Source organism: Dromiciops gliroides, chromosome 4 (genome assembly GCF_019393635.1).
Source record: "Dromiciops gliroides isolate mDroGli1 chromosome 4, mDroGli1.pri, whole genome shotgun sequence".
Classification (NCBI taxonomy): Eukaryota; Metazoa; Chordata; class Mammalia; order Microbiotheria; family Microbiotheriidae; genus Dromiciops; species Dromiciops gliroides.
In genome coordinates, this window is record NC_057864.1 from 376286528 (window position 1) to 376306167 (window position 19640).

General features: G+C 36.7%; 1 protein-coding gene across 1 annotated transcript in view; it reads left to right on the forward strand.

Moving 5' to 3' along the window:
- The window catches only part of ECT2L (epithelial cell transforming 2 like), a 104991-nt gene that overhangs the window by 34494 nt on the left and 50857 nt on the right, over positions 1–19640 (forward strand). Inside the window, exons 4-7 of the mRNA XM_044004798.1 lie at positions 4864–5026; positions 7337–7589; positions 10146–10314; positions 17564–17702. Coding sequence (XP_043860733.1) covers positions 4864–5026; positions 7337–7589; positions 10146–10314; positions 17564–17702 — 724 coding nt within the window. The remainder of the gene's footprint in view (positions 1–4863; positions 5027–7336; positions 7590–10145; positions 10315–17563; positions 17703–19640) is intronic.

The following is a 19640-nucleotide window of genomic DNA, read 5'->3' on the forward strand; positions in this document are numbered from 1 at the left end:
TTCAAGATAACTTATATTTTTATTTTATTTTATTTTTGCAGGGCAATGAGGGTAAAGTGACTTGTCCAGGGTCACACAGCTAGTAAGTGTCAAGTGTCTGAGGCCAGATTTGAACTCAGGTCCTCTTGAATCCAGGGCTGGTGCTTTATCCACTGTGCCACCTAGCTGCCCAAAGAAAACCTATATAAAAATACTACACATTGTTTTCAAAACTACCCAGCTTTTCTTTGCTTCCTTCTGTTTTCTTTTGTTCTCTACTGTGTACTTTTTACTTTATTTTTTTCTCCCCCCCCCCAAGAAGGCTACAATTAAATGTGGATACATATACATCTATCTATAAACATACACACACACACACACACACACATATATACACATATACACTCATACACATATATGTAAGACTGTACTATGCATATTTCCACTTGTCATCTCTTCCTCTGGAGGTGGATAACATTTGCCTTCTTAGGTTCAAGTCTGTCCATGTTTTTCTAAATTAACCAGCTCATCATTTTCTATACCACAGAAGTATTCCAACACAATCACATTCTATCTGAGAAATTGTCTACAAAAAAATTCCCCCAATTTTCTGTTTGTTTGTTTGTTTTTGGTTTTGTTTGTTTGTTTGTTTGTTTGTTTTAGTAAGGCAATTGGGGTTAAATGACTTGCCCAGGGTCACACAGCTAGTAAGTGTTAAGTGTCTGAGGCTGGATTTGAACTCAGATACTCCTGAATCCAGGGCCGGTGCTCTATCCACTGAGCCATCTAGCTGCTCCCCCCAATTTTCTGCATTCTTTCTATTCTTGATTACATTGGTTTCATTTATACAAAAAGAATCATTTAAAATAATCAAAATTATCCATTTTACACTTCAACAATGCTCTCACCTTATAGTTTAAGGTCTAATATTGCTGAATCTCCTTCCTTTATGTCTTTATTCCTTGGTTTCTTTAAAATTCCTGGTCTTTTGTTCTTCCAAGTAAACTTTGTTATTTTTTTTAAGTCAGGAAAATAATTTTTAGTAATTTAATTGAGATGGCATTGAATAAACAGATCAGTTAGGTAAAATTGTCATTTTAAAAAATTATATTGACTTTATTTACCCATGAATGATAAACATTACTCCAATTATTTAAATATAACTTTATTTGTATAAAAAGTGTTTTATGTTTATGCTCGTTTACTTCCCATGTCTGTTTTGGCAAGTATACTCTCAGGTATTTTATACTGCCTAGTTGTTTTAAATGGTCTAAAACAATATTGAATAATATTGGTGATACATAGTATAATTTGCCTTTTTTTCTCTTTTAATTAAATCTATTTTAGCTTTAACTTTGTCTGAGATCAAGATTACTACCCCTGCTTTTTTTTTTACATAGTAAATTCTACTCTGGCCCTTTATTTTATCTTTGTGTGTATCTCTTGTTTTTATTGTGTTATCTGAAAGAAATTTATTTTTGAATTCAGATTTTTAATCTGCTATCCCTTTCCATTTTATGGGTAAATTTATCCTATTTACATTCCAAGCTATAATTATTTGCTGCATATTTTCCGCCTTCCTATTTTTCCTTACTATCCTCATCCTCTAATTTACTTCTACTCACCACCTTGCCCTCCTATTCCTTAACTTACCCACCCCTCCCCCCACACTCTATCCCCTTGACCCCTTATTTCTTTCTAAATTTTGTAAACTTTTATGCTGATATATATATATATATATATATATTTCCCTTTTTAACCCATTTCTGATGAGAGCAAAGTTCCAGCACTACCCACCCCCCCAACTTGCTGCTTCTGTATCAGTTCTTCCTTTCATGCCTCATTTGTATGAGATAATTACTCTTTATCTCTCCCTACACAATTTTATCTTTTTAGAATCACTCCATCATACACAGCTCAGCCCAAGCCTTTCTTTCAAACTACCCAAACTACAAGTCATAAGAGTACTGATAGCATTTTCACATATAAAAAGTAAACAATTTGACCCTATTGAGTTCCTTGTTTTTCCATTAAATTCTGCTGTTTTTGTCACAAGTCTTTGTGACAAAAGTCTTTCAATTTATTAAATATATCCATTTTTTCCCATTATACTTACCTTTGCTGGGTAACTTACCCTTGGTTGTAACCCCAGCTCTTTTGTTCTATAAAATATAACATTCCAAGACCTATGGTAATAGGTATAGTGTAATAGTTGCTAAGTCTTGTGTAATTCTTATTGTAGCTCCATGACATTTAAATTGTTTTTTCCTTGTTGTTTGCAATATTTTCTCCTTAACCTGGGAGCTTTGAAACTTGGATATGCTATTACTATAAGTTTTCTTCCTGGTATCTCTTTCAGGTGGTGACCAGGGTTTTTTGTGGTTTTTTTCTATTTCTGCTTTGCCTTCTTGTTCTACAATTTCAGGGCAATTTTCCTTAATGATTTCTTGTAAAATTATTTCAAGATTTTTTTAATCATAACTTTCAGGCAGTCCAACTATTCTTATATTGTTTCTCCTCAGTTTTCCATATGAGGATTATTTCTGATGAGATGTTTCACATTCCCTTCTATTTTTTTCATTCTTTTTATTTTGTTTTATTATTTCTTGGTGTCTTATAATGCCATTAGCTTCCCCTTCCCAATTCTAGTTTTCAAGGAATTATTTTCTTCCTTGAGTTTTTGATTCTCTATTTCTAGTTAGTTGACTTTCTTTTCATAATTTTATTGATTTTGGGGGCAGCTAGGTGGTACAGTGGATAAAGCACCAGCCCTGGATTCATGAGGACCTGAGTTCAAATCCAGCCTCAGACACTTGACACTTATTAGCTGTGTGACCCTGGGCAAGTCACTTAACCCTCATTGCCCCACAAAAAACAAAACAAAAACAAAAACACAATTTACTTGATTTTCTTGAATTGCTCTTATTTTTTTCTAGTTTTTCATTGTTTTTTCCTAATTTTTCCTTGATCTCTCTCATTTGATTTTTAAAGCCCTTTTTAAAGTTCTTTTAAGAATTCTTTTTGGGCTTGGGACCATTTGATGTTTCTTATTGAAAAAAGAGTGCCTTTTTAGCTACACTATCTTACTCTTAATATGAACCCAGATCTTCTTTGTCCCCATAGTAGCTATCTGTGGTTGGGTTCCTTCTCCTTTGCATACTCGTTTTAATTTTTATTTTGTTTTATTTTATTTTTAGCAGTTATTATTATAATCAAGTTCTAGTCTTAAAGTATGGGGAATGATGCTCCAAGCTTCATGGCCTTCTTATTGTTATTTTCTGAATGTTGTCCTGGGAACCAACCTTGAACACTCCTCTCCTCCCCTAAGCCACAGCTAGGGCCCCCAGCCATGCTGTCCCACAAATACTATTTCTTTCTGTGGTCCCTCCAGTGGTTGCAAACTATAACTGTCATCTCTATCCTGGAACTGAAACTGAGGACTCTGTTCTCCTGCAAGTGTCCACAGCCAGCAGGATTCCTACCCCTCTACTACTGCTCTCACCAGACATATGCTAATTCCTTCAACACCCCACCCCCTCCAGCACAGACTAGTTGGGTCAGCACAGCTCTGCTTGGTATCCCTTTACAATCAAGGATCCTTTAATCCTTTCTTACTCAGCCATCTGATCCCCACACTGTCCTGGAGGTGAAAATTCCTGAGATTGAGGCTTAATCCTAACCCAGCTGCTCCCAGGGCTTGTTTGTAGATTCAGCAGAGCAGGACTGGAGATGTTTGCACTTCACTGAGGCAGAAACACCATCCTTGGAGGTCAGGTCTTTCCTGGGGTCTTTTCAAGTTGTCTTAGGACAATTGCTTTACTCTGCCTTTTGTTTCTGCTGCTCCATGTTCCCTCTGAGGTGATGTCCTGTCTTTTTTTGTGAAGGACATTTGGAGAGTAGACAGTTTTCTGACCTTCTCCACCATCTTCCCAGAATCTTCAATCCTACTTGCTGGAAATTCTTTTTTCCCCTTTGTGGGAGGATTATGAAGTTTTGCTTAGGTATAGTGTAGTTTTCTTCTGTGTTCCTTGCAGAAACTTGAAGTTGCCTTTCCTCACTGTGTCTACTTTGTCCATGGCTCCCAAAGCAGACACAGTGTCATCTGTTTTGGGAATGCTGCTAGTACTAGGACTCGGAAAGTCATGCCCAAGTCCTCCAACTCTTCAAAGTTCATAAGGCTGTCCTCCAGTCAAGCCAGGAGCAGGAAAAAATTAGGGGGAAAGAAGTAGAGGCACTCTCTTACCCTGGCTCCCAAAGTATTCCTTCTCAGTGGAGGAAGCTATACCAACTTCTACTATTAGGCTTCTACATACTCCATTGCCCAGATGAATTCCTATTTGGCTTGCTATTTTATATTTTTAAAATATCATCAGGTTTGACTGATGCTGGCTCCTTCCAAATCCAAATCAGCTACCTGTAAAGTGTCTCTCCATTTCATCTAAAGGTTTTTAAGAACTTTCAAATAGATCAAGGACATTTCACACTTAGTCTAAAGCCTTTGATTTATTGAATCAACAGAGGTAGCTAGACTTTGCTTACATTTATTTCATATCTCTGATTTATTGATTCAATACAGTTATTCTCACCTGATTTAATAGGGCAAAGTGGGCAGGGGCAATTGATTGATTGATTCAATCAACAACAGAAAATGTATTTGTGAGAGGAAGGTAAAATAAAGAATGGAATCTATTTTTAAAATTCATTATCTTTGGTGCCATGTGCATAATTGAAAGTTGGTTATATTTTATTTATGTAACATTTTTCTTTTTTTAAGATTTTAATATTGTATTCAAATAGAAAAGCAGTGTGAGAAAAGTAGCTTGAACCTCACAATCAGTTTTGGATATCAATGCTAAGGACTAAATTCCTGTCTCTTTTTCATAGGTTTGTCAAAGACTGGTTTTCTGAGAAGATTCCAGTGGCCAAAGTGGATTTCTGTACAGTGTTACCACGTTTCATTTCTCTGCATATCTTCTCCTTCCTGAATCCCATGGATTTGTGTGCAGCTGCACAAGTTAACTGGCCTTGGAAGTTTTTAACTGAGCAGGTCTATGAATTGTCAATTCTTTGTCACAAAATTCAAGCATCTATAAAAAGGCAGATACATTTTTTGGTGAAGTCTGTCCTCTGAAAAAATGTTGTTTTGTGATTCTGAGCACTGTGATAAAGTTTTGAGGAACAAAATTGTTTTTAAACTTGTACTCAAGTTTATAGGATCATGGATTTGGACCTCAAAGGGACCTCTGAGGTTATCTGTTCCACTCCCCTCATTTTATAGATAAGCAAACTGAAGCCAGGTTTAAGCAACCAGTCAAAACTCACACACTAGTAAGTTACAGAGCAAGGAAAATAATTTTGAAATTTCACTCCTCACCATAGTATTTTACTTTGTAATTAGGGTAAGTTGGGTCCATGTTGCATAGTGGGTAGAATTCAGTCCCACCTCTATCACATACTCTTTGGCTATATGAACAACTAAGTCACTTAGCCTATTAGTATCTCCAAGCAATTGACTTGCTCATTGAATTAGTGGAGGAAAATTCAATGCTGGGATTTCCCTATATCAATTAAATCATAAGCCTGGATTTACTCCCCCTTTCCTCCCATCAAAATTAGAGTCACAAATTATTTAAGTCACTCACCTAACTATAGGAAACACCATTAAATGTTAAATATACTTACTCAGAGGGAAAATTGTTCTGAAAAATAGATGGCATCTTTTTTTCCTGGAATTTCCCTTCCTGACAAGGCATTTCTATTCCATTTTTGTGTTTTATTGTGGTATACAATGCCATCAAGCAATTTGAATTTATTAATTTTGTGTAAAGCCCCAAAGGCTTGGCAATAGTAATCTTTCCACTGATCTCTACCTGGCTGACATCTGTTGATAACTGTAGCACTAATTCATTTGAATTACTTATCAAGTTGTTGAACTTAGAAGAAGCTGCTCATAGTGGCATAGAATTGATGTCTTCCATCATAACTCCTGATTCTACTGTCACGCCCTTATTTTCTTTTTTCTTTTCAATTTTGCAAAATGCTGTTGTGTTAAGTATTATGGGGTCAACAAGACTTCACATCAGTTACCACTCAGCCTAACACCTGACATGTTCCCATATTTAATTTTATTATTTTAAGCATTAGAATAATCAAGAGCTATGGTTTAGTATTTTCTTAAGTATTAACAAACTTGTGACCTCTTTCTCAATATTTAATTGACTGGCTTTAGCCTCTTCCCCAGGTCAATAAATATTACTTATTTGTTAAACTATAGAAGCCTCCTTTCCCAATAGTACTCACTTGTCATTGTTGAGTTGTGTCCAATTCTTCATAGTTACTCACATATCACTATAAATTTGTAGTCTGTAACTTACATATGAAAACTCTTGATTTCCTATGATTAAATGAGTATTAAAGTTATTGGATATGTAATTTATTAACAAATGAAATAAATAACAAAAGAAATATATAATTATGTACCATATTTTGACAATGGGAAAAATTATAGCCACAGTCACCTCAAACCTTCACTCTCACAAAACATGATTTCTTTACTTTTGGAAACATGATTCTATCCTTCACTTTATTCAAAATACCAATTAAAATCTCTGAAGAATACTCTTCCTATTTTTCCTCAACATGAAAGTTAAATCCCGCTCTCAGGAATTAAATTATGTTGGTCTCTTTGTTTCTTCTCTATTCAGCCATCATATGTAACATGTTCTCCAAAATGTACCATAACTGACAGAAATTCTTCAGAGAATTCTTGTTTCACCATAAAATATCAGTTGACTATTCTTATAAGAAAGAATTTTTTTCCTCAGCTTCTTTGTCTTCTTTATAGTTTAGCTTATAGTTCTTCTTAATCAAAGGTAAAAACAAGGTTCAGTTCCTATCCCAGAGAATAGAGTCTGCTTATCTGTTCTCAGAAACAGAATGAGATAATGTCAACCTTAAAGATGAATTAATAACATGTTACCTGTGAAGGAACTGTGAAGTATAATGGAAAAAATTTTGTGAGTCTTAAAATATTATTATCTGGCACTAAATTGTATGAAACTGAACTAGGATCAGTTACTGCAAGGGAGAAATGTCATTGATCCTTATGCCATTTTTAGCGTCTCAAAATTGTAAGTTGTGACAATCAGTTGTTGCTTGCCTAAGTACCAGAGAAGTCAAATTATTTTTTATCACCAAGATGGCTAAAAATGTTGTATAATTTTAAATGAAAATATTTATTTTTGGAAAAGCTATGCCATTAATCTAGATCTTTTAACCAAAAAAATATTATCTGGAAACTGGTGTTGAAGAAAAAAAGATGACCGTCTCTCTTTCCCTTGTGTATCTTTCTTTGAAGGATTGCTTGTGGAGGCCAAAGTGCATCAGGTTTGGATGGTTTCTGCCTTACGATCCCCCAGATAATGAGTATGGTGCTTGGAAGCGGCATTACATTGCCTGTGTTGCCACCTTAGATTGGTTAACCCCAAGGGAAGCTTCTGCCATCTACGGGACCCTCAATGAGCCCAAATCAGAAAATGAGGAGCAAGAAGAAAGGAAAAGAGAAAGACGGCAAAGAAAATTTATTTGGGGAAGACTAGCACTCCATAAGAGTCAGTAATACTTCAGAAACCATAATAATCTTCCAAAGTGGGGAAAATATCTTTTGGTTGGGCCTAAACTGGAAATGAATATGAACAGGTAGTCTAGATGAAGTTTAATGTATTTTACAAGGAACTCTAATGGCTTGTCCAGATTATTTTATTGTACTTAGAGGTTGGGGTGTGATCAAATAGAGCTTGAAGTAAAATAGGTCATTAATTGGTCTTTGGAAATCTTGTTATGCAAAGGGTTTTTGGAAGGGTGGTATTTATTCATTCATTGATTTATAGCTATAATTATATTTGTCATAGTGGGATTTGTTCAACCAGTCATACAGACCATAATTTTGCTTTCAACCAAGGGAATGGAGGGTTGGCTCATCCAAGCAATTACTTCAACTTTCACTTCCTTTTGATTCATGGAGGATCAGATGATCATTGGTCTAAATCTGAAAGGGACCTTAGAGGCTATTTAATTCATCTCTTCATTTTATAGATAAGGAAAATGAAGCCTATAGAGGTTAAGTACTTGCCCCAGTTACCATAGGTAGCAAAAAGCAGAACTGGACCTCAAAATCAGGTCTGATCACTCTAAATCCAGCACTATTTTCATTATATCATGTATCTATTTTTATTTAAATGGGCAGAAAAATGCTTTGTGATTTTTTTTATTAGCAATTTACCTAAGTAGGACAAAAGCTGAATTAAGTACATATTATATTTTCTAAGAAAAATTCCTTTTTAAGCATGAAAAATCCTAATGGTAAGGAGAAGCAAAGAATAGTCTTTATTATTGTCATGTTTTTCCTTAAAATTTGAAGTCTTTAGAAGGTAGGAAGATCACAGTTCAGATATTATTTCTGACACTAGATCTGTGGTCATGGACAAGTCACTTAACCTGTAACAACCTCTTTCTTTCTTTCTTTCTTCTTTTATTTTTTGCAGGGCAATGAGAGTTAAGTGACTTGCCTAGGGTCACACAGCTATTAGTAGCTGCCCCCACAACCTGTTTCTTTATCTGGAAAGTAGAGATACCTCTGGTGTATCTATCTTATGGAGTTGTTGTAAGGTGATAATGATAGTTTATGTAAAGCACTTTGCACATTTTAAAGTGTTATATAAATGTCATTATTGTTGTCAGTTATTATAGTTGTGGATAGTCTTATTGGTTTGTTCTTAATATTGCGCTGGAAAAAATCTTAATTAAAGCTTTCTTCCCTCTATTCTGCTATTTTTCTTCCTGTATCATCACATAGTATTTCTTTTGTTTTATTTTGTTTTGTTTTGTGAGGCAATTGGGGTTAAGTGACTTGCCCAGGGTCACACAGCTAGTAAGTGTTAAGTGTCTGAGGCCGGATTTGAACTCAGGTCCTCCTGACTCCAGGGCCGGTGCTCTATCCACTGTGCCGTCTAGCTGCCCCCATCACATAGTATTTCTAATGAAAGATTTTATACAAGATCAAGTAAGATCACTTTCATTGATATCTAGGCATATTACATATTTTTACAATTGAAAAACAAGATGAAGGAAAGTAGTTAATAGGATTAAGGATGAGAAATGGAGTAAAAAATAAGAGCCTGGATGGGAATTGGGGGAGGGAGGTAAGAGGGGGGAAGGAAGGAAGGAAGGAAGGAAGGAAGGAAGGAAGGAAGGAAGGAAGGAAGGAAGGAAGGAAGGAAGGAAGGAAGGAAGGAAGGAAGGAAGGAAGGAAGGAAGGAAGGAAGGAAGGAAGGAAGGAAGGAAGGAAGGAAGGAAGGAAGGAAGGAAGGAAGGAAGGAAGGAAGGAAGGAAGGAAGGAAGGAAGGAAGGAAATGAGGGTGGAAAATGGGGCTCTGGGTGGCATCATGATGAAATGGAAAGATCATAGGTTCTGGAGGTAGAGGTTCTTAGTTTCAACTTAAGCCTGTGACATATTCTCTGTGTGACTTTGAGCAAGTCAGTGAGCTTTCATGAACCTCAGTGTCCTCATCTGTAGGCTTGAACTAAATAGTCTCTGAGACCCTTTCAAGTTCTAACTCTATGAACCTCTGTGTGGCAAAGAATGGGTGAATTAGAGAGAGAGAGAGAGAGAGAGAGAGAGAGAGAGAGAGAGAGAGAGAGAGAGAGAGAGAGAGAGAGAGAGAGAGAGAGAGAGAGAATAGGAAAGAAGTTAAAATATGACCTGTCACATTTGTAACTAAGGCTTTGTGTTTCTAGGATTCACAAAGTAAGTGGCAAGATTGATTTGAGTTTGAGATTTGAAGGAGTATCTCCTTTGTATCTATTCATCTCTACTATGGAGGCTAAAAAAAAGGAAAGGCTTAAATTTAGAAAGGAAGAAGCATATAAATTATGTAATCAATTCCCCAAATGTGAGAATTATATATTTTCTTATCATTGTTGATTTCTAGCTAAAATCACTAGGTACTTTCAGCTGTAATACCAAGAGCAAATAAAATCCAATACCTATTTTCAATTGGATTATCACCCCTAGTTCCTATTTTATTTCTGATTCTTTGATTTATATCTACATGTCTTTAGAGAAACCTATAAGTAAATAGGAGACTTTGTTGATATTTCTTTTTCAGGAGAGTTATTCAAAGTTCGACCCCCTTGGATGAGTGGAACATGTTGCTCTACAGTGTTAAAATCCAGATGCCAGCCACAACTCTCACAGGTTATAAAAGATCGCATAGGATTCAGTGCAGCTTTGGAGAAACAGCTTGTTTTAGCATCTTTAGAAGCCTTACCTAAAAAGTAAGCAAATCTCCATTTTCTATAGGTTAGAGATCATTCCAACATCTCAATATGTATGTTCAAATTATTCAATTAACGTGCTACTTCCTTAAAATGATTCAATTCATATTTTGTTTGTAGCTGTAACTCTAACAATATTTAGCTTAATATGACTTTAGATTTTTACTTTTTTCCTAAACATCATTCAAACTTGTCTTGTGATTTTATGGAGCATTTGATGGTAATTTAGTATCAGTACTTCAATATTTAGGTAATCTTAAAGGATTAACATTGCCCTCCCTGTTATCCTAAATGTGAGATCTTTATTTAGTGACCAGTGAATGGACATGCTGCTGTAAGGACCAACTCATATCGATATTGATATACTTGCTATAAATGAAACCAGTAAGGGGAAGGTACAACTTAATGGAAAGATGGCTCATAGTCTCAACAGAAAAGCAAATAAATGAGTCAACACTGTTGGTTTTATCCATCATGCAAAGGGAACAAGAAAGATCATTTCATAGGACATTTGCTCATCTCATTTGTAGGGAGCTCATATACCAACATCCATTATAGATGAGAAAGTAGAGAAACCTATACCTTCTGTTAATAACTTAATAAGATCCTCTAAATTAAATCAATGTATTTGGGGTAGGCAGGGCAATGAGGGTTAAGTGACTTGCCCAGGGTCACACAGCTAGTAAGTATTCAAGTGTCTGAGGCCGGATTTGAACTCAGGTCCTCCTGAATCCAGGGCCAGTGCTTTATCCACTGCTCCACCTAGCTGCCCTTTATATCAATTTATTTTAATACTCAGGGCAAAGATGGATATGAGGGAAGATGGTTTAAAAATATTGCAATATATGGCTCACAACCAAGAAATTTAAAAGGTCAAAGGCTGGTAGACCATACAAATGCCTCATGCCCTTGTGTCTTAAATATGTTCTTCAAAAAGATGGTTGGGAAGTGCTGGACATGGCAAATACTGAATAACATAAAAAAATGAAATTGATTCAATCTTAACCAATAAGAAATAACTGATGAGCAATGTGAGATCCATTTCCAAATCAGTTATATAATCAGAATATGAGCTTGTTATTGCCAACATCAAAATCAATACTAAAGTAGAATAAAAATGAGGCAACATGACTTGCAATTAATAACTCCAATTTTATTTAAACAACCTAATGGTAGGGGGCAGCTAGGTGGCGCAGCGGATAAAGCACTGGCCCTGGATTCAGGAAGACCTGAGTTCAAATCCGGCCGCAGACACTTGACACTTACTAGCTGTGTGACCCTCGGCAAGTCACTTAACCCCCATTGCCCTGCAAAACAAAAAACAAAGCCAAACCAAACAAAAACAAAAACAAAACAACCTAATGGTAGCAAAAATAGGAAATGGGAAAAATAATAGAAATCGACATGAACTATTATCAGTTCTTTAAGGAAGATTACCTTGTATAAATCAGTAGCTACAATGAGGATAAAAGAAAAAAGCCTAGAAATCACTCTGAGGCCACAGTCTTTTTGCTAAAGAGATAGGACAGACTAAGGCAATTTACAGTAATAAATACTAACCTCTGTGACTCCTTTTCCTGATCACCAACATATTTATGAGAACACTGTACCTACATATTAAGGACATCCTTGATGAATATATGAGAGGGGAATAGGTAGGCTTTCATAGAAAATATTCTACAGTAGGCCACATCTTTAAAGTCACAAAAGTGACTTCCTGTTTTGTCATATGTGTGTATGTATATGTATATGTGTGAGTATAAACACCATTCATTAGTTAGAACAAAATTCTCCCTTGAAGATTCTCCTCAAACAAGGCATAGTTTATACCCATGTAGCTCATGTATCATACAAAATAACTGGAGAAATACAATAGATCACTTTGATAATTCTGGGATATAAATCTCAAATGAGGCATAAAATAGAAGGTATTTTCCACCTTCATGAAAAAAGTTTAGCATGGGGTCCAAATGAAAGAGATTTCCTAGGGGTGATGAGGTCCTCCAGATGGATGTTTGTGGATAACATTGTGTTGGTGATTAAATCTCAGAGGATTGCAAAGTCTCCTAATCAAAATCTACAATTATTTAAGAGAGTTCAAGTTAACTATCTAGAGCCAAATGGTGCGGTGGAAAGAGTGCTAGATTTATTATCTAGGGACATTGGTGAGAGTTCCAGTGGTATGACCTTACACAAGTCATATACCATTTCTGGACCTCAGCTTCTGCATCTGTAAAATGATAGGTTGAGATTGGATGACTAGATGGATGCGATGACCCCTGAGGTCCCTTCCCATTCTATGCTTATGATCTATATGAGAAAAACCAAGTAGATGAAGCATTATCAAGATTATGATATCCAGTTCAATGGACACCCCATAGAACAATTCCACCAGGATGTAAATTGTGAACAGATACCACAGAGAGACAGTGAATTCAATCTGGAGTTGAATAGGCCAACCAAGGTAAGTTGGATTTAACTTGGAAAATGGTAGTGCTTTTAATGAGGTCAGGCATCTTCCTGAAACAAAGACATGTCTTTTTAACATTTGTATTTCTCTAGTGATGGATGTCATATGGCTGTGAATCAAGCATGGATTACCATAGTCTCAAAAAATTACAGATCAGGGGCAGCTAGGTGGAGCAGTGGATAGAGTACTGGCCTTGGATTCAGGAGGACCTGAGTTCAAATCTGGCCTCAGACACTTGACACTTACTGGCTGTGTGACCCTGGGCAAGTCACTTAACCCCCATTGCCCTGCAAAAAACAAAAAACAAAACAAAACAAAAAAAGTTACAGATCACTCAAAGGGCAATGAAGAGACATGGTGGTCATGAGTACACATTTAACCAATGAAAAATTACATAACAGAAGTGGTGTAAAAAGATAGCAGAGAAATGTATGACCAGAACAGAAGATGTTGTGCTTGAAGGATAGCCAATAGACTGTGCTTCATTTATACCCAAGCATTATCAAGACAGAGGAAGGCCCCAATGTGATGGGGACACGCTCTCTGTGGAAGATGTATGGTGAGACACAGACAAAAGTCATACAAGATGAGATGTGACCTCTTGGAGTTTTGAAGGAGTTTGTAGAATGTACAAGTGAAGTATCCTGTTGAGGTGGTATAAAGGTGGTGTTATAAGGCTCAAATAAGATGATAGATGTAAGGCATTTTGCAAACCTTAAAGTGCTATATAAATGCCAGTTGTTGTTATTATTATTATTATTATTATTAACCTGGTGATGACTTCATTTCCTGAGTCTTCTATGTCCCTCCTAAACTCAGTTAATGTTTACAGAACAATATGGGGGACTGTTGGTAAATGTTTACACAACAGCTCTCGGGAAGAAAAAATATGTGTATGTGTTTGTGTATACATTTATACACATGTAATATATGTGTATGCACACATATGTGTATGCATACCTACACTTTTAAGTTAATCTTCATTAGTAACACTTTCCTAAGTTTAGCCAATCAACAAAGCAATAAATCAAGCCCTAATTTGTAGCAATTGCCAAATTCTGTGGTATAAATGCTCACAATGAAAATTTAATTATGGGCTTTCACTTACCCCTGGTATTAACACAGTCAGAAAAGCAGAACATTTGCTCTGTGGGCTGCTGCTAATAGCCCTATGGAGAGCATCTCTTCCCCTCTAAACCAGTTTTTAGGTAGCTTATAAAAGTATAGATAGCTGGTGTTAGTCTGGCACTTGTACACATAATGCAGTATTTTGGGAAGGAAGAGAGAGAGCAGACCCCTTTGTGTCACAATAGCACAGCTCTGGGAAGGCTGGGTTTCTGGGCGGCTCTCTCTTGAATATATCTCTTCTGTGTATATCCTTGGGCAAATCCATTTGCATTGTGCTGTACAGAAAAGTAGTGGAAGCCTTAGGCACATACATCAAGGGGCTGAATAGTAATACTAGGATACTATAAGGTTAGTGATGACAGCTCTGTCCTTCCATGCTCTCTCTGATGTGCTTGTATCAGAAGTCATGGTTTTGTGTGTGTGGTGGGGGTGGTTTAGAGAAAGTGTTCTGGAGAGGACAACACTAGATGATCATGAAACCTCATATCACTTCTCTGCCTGGAACTGTGCCATGATAGTCATCTTCTATTTCATTGGTATCACTGTAGGGCTATCTGGATTTAGAAAGATTCCTAAAAGGGGCTCAAAACACAGTCATCATCTTCATGAAGGTTATTGTTATTACAGAATTTACCTAACTTTTATGAACTGATAACTCATAGGTTTGCAAAAATATCATAAATATGCAGATGAGGACATTGTCTTATTTGTTATGATCCTCATAACAACTCTGGGAGATGAGTACTACAGGTATTATTATATCCATTTTATAGATAGGGAAACTGAAGCTCAGAGAGGTTTAGTGACTTGCCTGTGCTTCCACAGCTAAGAAGGCTCAGAGGCAGGATTTGAAGCAGGTTTTTTCCTGATTGAGGTCCAGCATTGTTTTGTTTTTTTTTTCAGGGGTGGTAGGGGGTGGGGCAATGAGGGTTAAGTGACTTACCCAGGGTCACACAGCTAGTAAGTGTCAAGTATCTGAGGCTGGATTTGAACTCAGGTCCTCCTGAATCCAGGGCTGGTGCTTTACTCACTGCACCACCTAGCTACCCTCCAGCACTGTTTCTAGCACCATGCTACCAGCAGTACACTTCCCCCACTCCCTGGCAAGTTGCCTATTCATAACAACTTAACTAGACCATGCACTACTGGTACAATTTATTATATGACATTATATGAAAAAAAAGATAGATATTATATGGTCCAAAAAAAAGTGATGCAAGTCTAAGATTCTTATGGTCAGAAAATAGCACTGGAGATAATAGAATCTAGTATCCTAAGTACTTGTGAATCACTATTTACACACTTGGTCATATTCATAAAGTAGGTAGAAGCATGTTACAGTAGAAAGAGAACTGGACTTCAAATCAAAGGACTTGGGTTTCAGTCCTAGCACTGATACTGTATGACCTTGAGCAAATCACTTAATTTTTCTGAGACTCAGTATTCCAATCTGTAAAACAGAAATAAATATTATTTACATTACCCAGCCTCACAAAGTTGTTATATTGAAAGAGTTTTGTGAACCTTAAAGCACTATATGGCATCACTTATTAATATTGTTGTTAGTATCTATACATAGCCAACTCTAGGCACTTTGGGCTTCATATACAGTGAGATATAGATTTTTTTCTCTTTTACTAGGAAAAAGGTAAAATGTGCACCAACAAACATTGAAATTTTGAAAATTTGTAACCCCAAAGATAGACTCCATTTTGAGGATTTATGAAAAGCATATACATTTTAATGAAGATATCAGGAAAAGACCACATAACATAGATGATATGTAAGCAAGAGTAGCTAGAAGAAATGATGGAAGGATGCTGTTTTCCACTGCAGAACATGGGGTGACCAAAGAGAATTGGGAAGTTGAAAACACCACTGCTATTAATACTCTAGGTACAATTTTTGTTTCCAAATTAACTGATTAGTGCCTCCCATAGGTTAGAAGTTAGTGCCCATGATCTTTCCTTTCTGCTTGCTTACCCAGGAAGGAAGTAATAAAACAGGAAGATTTAGCTCTTGTTACCCTCAGGAAGAGAATCTGCAGAGCCACAAAGGGAAAATAAAGACAAGACTAAGTATTGAGATAACATTTTTTTATAAATTAAGATTAAATTTTTGATTTATGGTGGCATGAAGAGAATACAAGATCCCACTGGGTTTACTGTTTGGGGATTACAAAAAAAGAATTCGATTTCATAGAACAGAACATTACCTTCCAAACTCTTTTACTAAAAGATGCCTCCCATTCATACATGAAGATTATTCAGGATTCCTTGGAAGATAGAACAACAGAGGAAAAACCTGTTCAGTGACTCTGACAAAATTCAGATGAGACATTAAACAGAAGTGTTCACCATTGTGATGGAGGAGATCCAGAGCACTGTACAGGTAGAGAGATTCCCTGTGGATGATGAAATCCTTCAGATGTTCCTATTTATGGATGACATGATGATGATTGTATTCAAGCCCCCAAGAGATTGAGGAGTCTTCTGGATGAAGTCTGTAATCCCTCAAAGTAGTTTGACACACGTTACACAGCAAAAGCCAAGTGAATGAAGACTACCTGTTGTCCAGGTTTCAAAATGCATTTGGATAGATTCTCTATAGAGGTTGTGCAATATTATGAATGCCTGGGATAGATAGTACAGATGAATAGTGAGCTGAGGCCAAAGTTGAAAAGGAGGAAAGAAAGAGTGGGTAGATTCCTTTCAGGAAATTGCACCCTTTTCCTGTCCCTAAGCTTCTCATTGAAAGCAAAGGTTACTTCTTAAAATAATGACATTTTACTGGTCTCTCTATATAGCACTGAGACAGCATGACATAATGAGTAAGCTATTAGACTTGGACTCAGGAAGACTTGGATTTAAATCCCACCTTGGACATGGACTAGTTGTGTGGCTCTGAGCAAGTTCCCTTGGTTTCTTCAACTGTAAGATGAGGCAGTTGAACTAGATAATCCCCAGGGTCCCTTTCAGGTCTGAAGCCTTGATCCTGCGATCCTCTGAAGTAAAGAAGAGCATTCCACAGAGGATAATAGGAAGGTGCTTGGTGAGTACAAGCAAGCTGAAACAGATTGCCAACAAAGAACACCAAAGAAGAATGGGGTAAAGAATGACATTGAGGGCAGCTAGGTGGCGCAGTGGATAGAGCACTGACCCTGGAGTCAGGAGGACCTGAGTTCAAAGCCAGCCTCAGACACTTAATACTTACTAGCTGTGTGACCCTGGGCAAGTCACTTAACCCCAATTGCCTGACTAAAAAAATAAAAAATAAAAAAAAAAAGAATGACATTGAGAAACTCTATGACATAAAGAGATTATATGAGAGCACATGATGGCGTGTGGACAGCCAGTGTGCTCCACTGATGTCTTCACAATGTCAAGAAAAAGTGAGGAACGCTATGAGTATGTTGGGTGGACCATCTGTGGTGAATTTTGGGGAGAACATAAATAAGAGTCGTATGGGAAGGGCAGGTTGGATAGGTTGCAATCTGCATCAATGGAGTGAACTCCCAAATCAATGAGATCAGCAGATCTATTGGAATGTTTATGATAGCCAGGAAGTGTTTTGGTTCCTCTCTACTTTTCATAACCCAAGTAGAGGAAATTCCAACTTAACATATCTCCCCTACCATTTGTCCCCCTGTAGAAGGAATGTTCCTGGAAGTCGTTCTTATCCTCTGTTATCAAACAAGCATTACCACAGAGCTGATCAGAAGTATGGCAGCTTTTCACGTTCAGTCCCGACTTCTCTGGTGTTGATATCATCTCGGATTCCTGCATATGAGGTATTAATTTTGTCATAAGGCCAGTACTTTGCTGGATATCCTATCTGGAACAATGACAATTCTCAATGTCTCATCTCCTCAACTGTGCACTTTCTAAAAGGAAAATAGCTTGATCTATTTAGGATTGCATGGTGCAGTGGAACAAGTAATGTTTCTAGAGTTGGAGGTCCTGGGTTCAAATTCTGCCTCTGATATTTACTTCCTTTATGACTTTGGCCAAGTCCCTCACACTCCCTTAACCTGTGTTTTCCCATCAGTAAAATAAAGGATTTGGACCAGATAACTTCTGAGATCCTTCTAATGATCAAATTTTACTATGACGCAGTAAAGACAAGGAGCAATACAGTTCAGAATTCTCCCCAAATCTCTTTAAAACTAAAATAATAACATGAGACCAGCTTCCCTAAAGAATGTTTGAAACTCAATTCTGTATCATTACTTGAGCAGAAAAATCAGTTTGAGGTATGCCTTCAGTATGGGTGTAGAGGCAGAACTTATATGTATTTTCTGAGGCCCAGCCTAACTTAAAGACTCAAAGTTAAAGAGTCCTCAGGGGTCATCTAGACAAATGCTTCTTAAATTGTGGGTCACAACCCCACATGGGGGTCACATCACTGAATGTGGAGGTCATGAAAAATTTGTCAGTAAATGTTCAATTTGTATACCTACTTTAAATACCTATATACCTGGGGTCGAATAAAAATTTCTAAGGTGAAAAGGGGTCATGAGTGGAAAAAGTTTAAGAAGCCCTGACCTAGACTAGAGGATCAAACTTGATGCCCACCACCCAGAGGGGCTGGAGCCAGATTCAACTGTATTTGGGAATGTTTAACAAAATACACTAAAATTCAATACAACATAGATGTCAATTTGTGGTTTTCTAAGTCACTGTGCAGTCTGTAGGGATCCGTTTCTATTTGAGTTTGACAATGACTACATCAGAACTAAGGGCAGAGAAAAGCAATGCCAGTGGTTTAGCCAACAGGTGGTGAATATGTTAGCTACAAGTCTTGTCAGGGCATGGAGAACTTCACCATCTGTAACAATGAAATCACACAGATTCTTGAAGTATTGAAATGTTCTTTTGATGTTTGTGTAAAAGATCTTATTTAAAAATCAAGGGGCACATTTAAAATGGTTTCCCTTAGATATCAATAATAAGAAAAATAAGCAATGCATATATGAATAACAACAAAAAATAAATAGCTTAGCTGCTCAATTTCTGGGGGCTCTCACTTGGGGAAGCAGAAGAATCAAGGGGGGAAACAATGATTTACAAACCTATTTTAATGTAAAGTCTGCAGTTGAAAGGAGAAAAAATAGCTTAGATATAAATAATAAGAAAAAATAATTTAGAAAAAATAATAAAGACAGACTCTTTTTTCTGTGTGGGCCAAAAATTGATATTTTTCATTGATCTATTTAAGAAATTTCTAATATATGACTTTTTCATATGAAAAGAAATAAAATACACACACATATAAGTATACACATACATAAATACATACACATATACACACATATATATGGAGAGAGAGAAAGCGCACGCCATTCTTTATTGATATATACATAATTGTTGTTCAGTCATTTTCAATTATTTTTTACTCTTTGTGACTCCATTTTGGGTTTTTACTGGTAAGGATATTGCAGTGGTTTGCTATTTCCTTCTCTAGCTCATTTTACAGAAGAACTGAGGCAAACAGGGTTAAGTGACTTACCCAGGGTCACTCAGCTAATAAGTGTCCGAGGACAGATTTGAACTCATGAAGATGAAACTTCCTGGTTCCAAGTCCAGTGTACTATCCACTGTGCCAGGTAGTTGCCCATATACACAATAGGATGAATTATAATTAGCTACCATTGGCTAGCTTGGTTAGTTAGAATGCTATGAAAATAAACGAATAACAAGCATTTATTAAGTCCCTACTATGTGCCAGA